Genomic DNA, 6,139 nt, shown 5'->3' with positions numbered 1-6,139 from the left:
CCGTAATCAGAGCTGGGGAGGTGAGGCGAATTGGCCAGATGAGAGCTCAGCCGGGAGCCACAAGGAGGACTTGGGTGTGGGCTTCGGAAGCCGGGACAGATCTGGGGACCGCTCCAGCTGTCCGCCGGGAAGCATCTGAGAGGACAGGCCCCTGCCGCAGGCTGACCGCAGGCCCCGGGCCGCAAGGATGGAGCAGCCAGTCCCCGAGCCTCTGAGGCCGCCTGGCTCACTGGAGCCCCCAGCGGGGTCAGAGACTGATGGCGCTTGGGGGCCGGGGAGCGTGGCCGGCATGGCCCGAGGTGTGAGCGGAGTCCTAGACGTATCAGGACCATCACACGGACAGCGGCAGCCACGCCGCCGGGACAGGCACAGCGGGCAGGGAGCAACTGCCTGTAAGTGCAGTTGGGAGAGGGTTTGCCTGTCGTGCGCTGACAGGGCAAAGGCACCAGGCCGCAGGGCAGTCAGAGCACGGTGGGTGCCGAGCCACCCCCTGGAGAGGACACCCAGGGGCCCACGGAAAGCCAGAGCCTCACCAGCACCGTGCAGGTTGCCCCCCGGGAGACCAGGAGCCAAAAAGCCCAGGAGCAACGGGTAAGGGCAGGGGTGGAGGGTAAGCGCCTCATCCACTGCCGGGGGACTGTCCAGTCCATGTGGGAAGCACCGTGGAGGCTTCTCCAGACATTAAAAACAGATGTGCCCTGGGACCCAGCAGTCTACTCCAGGGGCCACCCGAGGAACGAAAGCCCTGATTCAGGGCGGTGTCTGCCCCTCTGCGTTCCTGGACACAGCATGAGTGCCTGGGACAGGGGCAGAAAAGGAGAACAGGGCCATATGCAACATGGAGTACTACTCAGCTGAGAAAAAGATGGACTATTGCCATTCTCTACAAGGTGGATCAGGAGGGGAGGGTGCTGGGCTGAGTCAGTCAAAAGAACCACAAATGCTGGGTGCTTTCGTGGGAGGGAGACAGGCAAGGCAGGGGACAGGCAAGAAAGACACAAAATGAATCTCAGAAATGTGATTGCAGAACTGAGGTTCCCACGGGACTGGGCGGAGGGTTCCAGGGGCAGGTGTGATGTGAGAACATCCATGTGCAGAGGAGTAAATGCACCCTAATGTAGAGAGCGCTGAAAATGAACATTTCCTTGGAAGTGATAACTCAAAGGAAGGAAGGAATTAAGCATGGGAGGGAAGAAGGAGGGAGGAGGGAAGAAGGGAGAGAGGGAGGGAGGCAGGGAGGGAGGTATGGAGGAGGGATGAGGGAAGGAGGCAGAGAGGAGGGGTGGAGGAGGGAGGGAGGAGGGAGGGAGGATGGAGAGAGAGAGGAAGGACACAGGAAGTCCAATTTGGAACAAAGAGAAAGAGATTGCCAGGAAAATAATGTCCATACAGAGGAAACATCGATCAAAAGATAAAGTTTCCAAGGAGCCCAGATACAGAGCTTAGTAAATAAATATTTTAGATCGGATATTAGAGTTGTTTTCTAGGACCGAAGGGGAGCTGGTCCAGAAAGTTGACCTTGGCTTCGTGCCTGCAAATCAGCGTGCACACTCCACACGGCCGCCAAGAACAGAGCGGCCAGAGCGGCAGGTGATTCAGAGGACACTGGACGTAGTCTCCTGCGTGACCACAGCCACCAGCGAGCTGGGGACAGGGAAGCGGCCTGGAAGGCTCCTGCCAGAGTGCAAAGCCGGTCTCCCGGCTCGCCGGGCAGCGTCTCTGGCCGGCAGCAGCCCCGCATCCCGGCCCACGCGACCAATCCGTGCAGGACGTTCTGTCTGGACCAGCTGGGCCAGTTGACGCCGCAACGGAGCGTCGTCCAGGCTGGAGAGAAGCAGCAAACCACCTTTGTTTGCTGATGGCTGCGTTCAAATCCATTCAGCGTTTTGAGACCCGAAACGTTGGAAACCTCATACGCCACACCCATTGCGTGTCTGTACACGTGCAGAGAACAAAGCAAAAAGCAGGTTTGTAAGATGGTCCCGTTATTCATACGATGGCGACAGAGGAATAAAATTCTGGGGAGAAATTTAACAAGACAAATGGAAATGAGCATCCTGAAAATGACATGAAATCCTGTGGATGGAAACTAAATAAAATCCAAATACCTGAGTGCAGGGTGAGTCTCAGCCCCAAGGAGCTGTGCCGGCCACTGGCCTCAGCCCTCCGTGGCCAGGGAGGGACCACCAGGGCGCAGAGACCCCTCCTGTCTCCCGGCTGCCCCCTCAGCCGTGCCTTCAGGAGACCAGTGTTCTGCTCCCCACTCTCTCTAGGGAGTCCTCTCCACCACCACCCCTCCCCCCGCACCTCCAGCTCTTGCGTGCACAAACAAATCTTTGGGGCAGAAAAACCCCAAATACCCGCAAAGGCACCATAAGTCAGCCACCCCAAAGACGGTGCTGGGGAAAGGACGCCACCCTTAGTCGCAGAAGCTGCACCCCCTCTTTATCAAGATACCAGCCAGCACCTCGGGCACAAGTGGACAGGTTGGCCGGAACACTAGGGAAACACAGGAACCCCCCCAAAGCATTTTGTGTGTAAAGCAGACGCCCCAACATCAGTGGTGCACACTACGCGCCCCAGGGAGCACAGCATCGTGGCGGGCCCCGCCTGTCGGGAGGCGCGGAGGGGTCCGGACGGCGCCGTGTCTTGGGGGCGGGGTGGCGCTAGTGACGGACACCGGGGCACGTGGCCTCTGCTTCTGCAGTGGCGCTGGCTGTGGCCCAGGGCTGCCCGGGAAGGCCGCGGGACAGGGAGCGGCGAGACACTCCTGCAGTCGCTCCACGGACCAACGGGAGAGAGGAGCTGGCGCTATTTAGGGTGTCAGTGCCGCGGGGCTCACGGGGCTGAGCCCAGCGCGTAAGATGACTCCGCTGCTAAGCTGAGCAGCGGGTGGGTGAGGCGCTACTTCCTGAGCCCGAGCAAGCGAGCGCAGGAAGATCAGAGTTTAATTTTGGCTGAGCCGGGCTGGGGGGCGGGGCGCCGGCGGGGTGCGGCGGAGCGCGGGGGAGCGCGGGCTCTGGGTGGGCTCGCGAGGCTGCGCTGTGGGGAGAACGCTCCACTGAGGACAGCCGGCTGCGGCTGGCCGCTCTTCTGCCGCGCGGGCTGCACAGCCAGGGAAGGGAGGCTGCTGTGGACGGGGGAGCTGGTGGAGAACAAGAGTTCGATTTGGGGGGCATAGCATGTTTACGTGGGTGTCTGCGCTGTAGAGGCTGCCGCTGGGGTGTCCTCAACATACGCCACTGGCCACCCAGGCACCCACAGCCACTCCTCGCTTCCCCTCCACCTCCTGAGCCTCAGGGGACCTCAGTGCTACAGTCAACTCTGTAGGGTTCATTCTTCGTTTGACTCCATCTGGTCCTTGGTTTGGTTTCTCTCTGCTCTGTGCTTGGGTTACACCACCTGGCATTTGTCTTTCTCCTCCTGAGTCAAGTCACTGATCATCCTCCCCGCTAGGTCCATCCATGATGTCAGAAGTGGAAGGGCCTACCTTTTTCATGGCTGCGTACTATTCCACCGCATATACAGACCACATCTTCCTAACCCGCTTCTCTGTCCTGGGCACTCTGTGTGTCCCAGCTGGGCTGTATAACTTGCAAAGACTGCCCCACACTCTTGGGCAGCTGTGTGTGCACAGCTGGGCTGTTGTGAATAGAGCCACAGGGAGTACAGATTGGGGGGGGGTGGCAGGCGTCTCCTTGTATTACTGATTCGTGGTCTCTGGGTAGATGGCTAGGAATGGAATTGCTGGCTCATAGCAGGGATCTATTTTTGACACTTGAGGCAACTGCATCTTATTTTCAGAGGTGCCGGACTCTATTCCCACCCCCACCTGATTGCACTATTTTCTTAACTCCCCCCAGACGGGGTCCCTCCTTTCTCGCTGGAGCACCCCCACCTGCTCACCTCGGGGCAGCGTGGCTTCACAGTGAGAGCTGTTCGTGTGATTGTTGGGAAAATCTCCAAGGTTTAAATGAAAATCCACCTTGGAATCCGTCTGCATTGTTCACTGGCTTTCTGTAGCTATGGAGAGAGAGCAGCCGCGTTAAAGCTGCAGCCCGAGGTTACTCACGCAGCAGGAAGGTGAAAGATTTCATCTCGTCTGCACGTTCCCGTGTGTCATACCCACACATCACACAACACCTCCCACGGCGAGCCTATAATTGTCAGAGAAGGCGTGCGGGCGCACAGACCGTCCACCCCGCCCCTGCACATCCCGGGAGACCGGGTGGGCAGGTGGGGGCCGGATCCCCTACTCTCACTCAGGGGGAGCCGGCTGCAGCTCCGCTCCTCACGGAGCACCCCGTCAGCTCCCGGCCTTGGGTTTCGCTCCCAGGGGCCCCGCTCCAACCTCCTGGCCTCTCTGACTGTCCACGGGCTTTGCCACATGTCAGCATGTCCGGTCCCCAGGGCGGGAGGCCCCAGGGCAGAGCCCTGCAAGTGGGTGTCCGAAGGGTCGGACAATCAACACCGCGGGGGTGATGACAGACACCACCTGCATGGGCAGGCTCGGTCGCCAGACATGCCGGACACACTGGACATGCCAGGACATGCCGGACACGCCAGGGCCCGCGGCAGCCATCTGCAGAGGGAGGCGGGAGCCGAGTCCCCCAGGTGGCCCCGGGAGATGAGAATGTTCCCTCGTGGGAAGAGACACTGAAGTGACAGCGTCAAGGCGACACCCCGCTGTCCCGGGGGTGGGGGCCAGGTGCGTCGGCGGCTCTGACCCGCTCTGTCTACACCAGCTCGGGGCGGCGGCGTCCTCGGTCTGGGGTGGGGGGGGGTTCGCAGGTCTCGCTGTCACCCCGATATCTGCGCTGCGCACCGGCACCGCCCCCACCGTGCGTCCCGTCCCCCGCCAGCTTCCCCAGTGGCACCGGACACCCCCACCTCGCTGCTTTTTCAAGCCCCATCGCAGCCTCCCTGCGAGCCAGGGGCTGGCAGCTTCTGACCGCCGCGTCCACCTACGTCCTGGTGGTGCCTGGGTAATAGCCGACGTCTGTCTGCGCCGTTCCTGGCCACGCCCCCGGCGGAGCGGGGTGGGGGGATGCTAGGAGCGCCCCGCTCGGCATGGGTGCCCCTGAGGGGACCCCCTGCCCCTGCGCCCTGGGGGTCACTCCCTGGGGGCCGGGACGGCTCTCAGGCCAGACCCACCCGGCGCCCGGAGGGTCGCCGCTGTCTGTTGTACGTGCTCACCCTGTGCGTACCGGCAAGCACGTACCGGTCACTAAGCGGCGATTCTCCAGCGCTGTGAGTAAATGAGACCCGCGCCTGTGCGGCCCTGACCCCCAGGAATCAGCACGCATCGTGGTCTCATGAGGGGGAGGCCGCCGGGCAGTGGGAGCAGCGCTGACCACACGGGGCAGGGGCAGCGGCAGGCGGCCGCCCTGGGGCTGGGGAGAGGCCAGGCAGGGTGGCCCCAAGGGCCCTGCCTGTGGGGGCTGGGCGACTCCCACGGAGGCCCGTCCTGCACCCACGAGCCCGCTGACCCCAGGCTTTGGCTTCCTGCCCCAGGCCCACCATCTTGTGGCCTGTTACTGGACACTGTGTGGTGGGGTCTGCCCAGTGGGCGAGGCAGCTGGAGGCCAGGCAGCCCCTGTCTGTGTCCGAGGGACAGCGGCTGCCGGCTCATGTCCCTCACACTGGCCAGCCCCCCAGTGCCCGGCCACTTGCAGCATCTCTGTGAAGGACCCGCACTCCCTTTCCTCATATTCTTCTCTCACTCACCGAGCTCGTAACACAATTATACCACGGAAACAACAAATGCAGGATTTTTTGTTTGTTTTTATTATTTGTTCTTTAATATAATGCATTTTTTATTTTATTACAAAAGTTTATTTTTACATCATTTTGTACATTTTTTTTCCATCTCAGTTGTAATCCCCGCGGGTTTCCCAACACCAAGTCACCCGTGTGCCATCACCATAATCCTGTGCATTCCCCCCCCCATTTTTGATCCCATTCCCCACTCCACCCCCACAGAATGTCTCTGGTATATGGTTGTTCATTATTTTTGTTATTTTCTCTCGCCTGGTCCATAATACTCCTGCTATGAGTGAAACCATCCGGTATTTTTCTTTCTCTTTCTGGCTTGTCTCACTCAGCATGATCTTTTCCAGCTCCATCCAAGTTGCTGCAA

At 60.4% G+C, this 6,139-nt stretch overlaps 1 protein-coding gene across 1 annotated transcript in view; it reads left to right on the top strand.

Moving 5' to 3' along the window:
• The first annotated feature begins 289 nt into the window (after window positions 1–289).
• Window positions 290–6,139, top strand: part of LY86 (lymphocyte antigen 86) — a 37,247-nt gene continuing 31,397 nt past the window's right edge. The window contains exons 1-2 of the mRNA XM_012734154.1: window positions 290–301; window positions 436–610. Coding sequence (XP_012589608.1) covers window positions 290–301; window positions 436–610 — 187 coding nt within the window. The remainder of the gene's footprint in view (window positions 302–435; window positions 611–6,139) is intronic.

This window comes from Condylura cristata, unplaced genomic scaffold (assembly GCF_000260355.1).
Source record: "Condylura cristata isolate star-nosed mole 26May11 unplaced genomic scaffold, ConCri1.0 scaffold00048, whole genome shotgun sequence".
NCBI lineage: Eukaryota > Metazoa > Chordata > Mammalia > Eulipotyphla > Talpidae > Condylura > Condylura cristata.
This window is presented reverse-complemented; position numbering and strand designations above follow the sequence as displayed.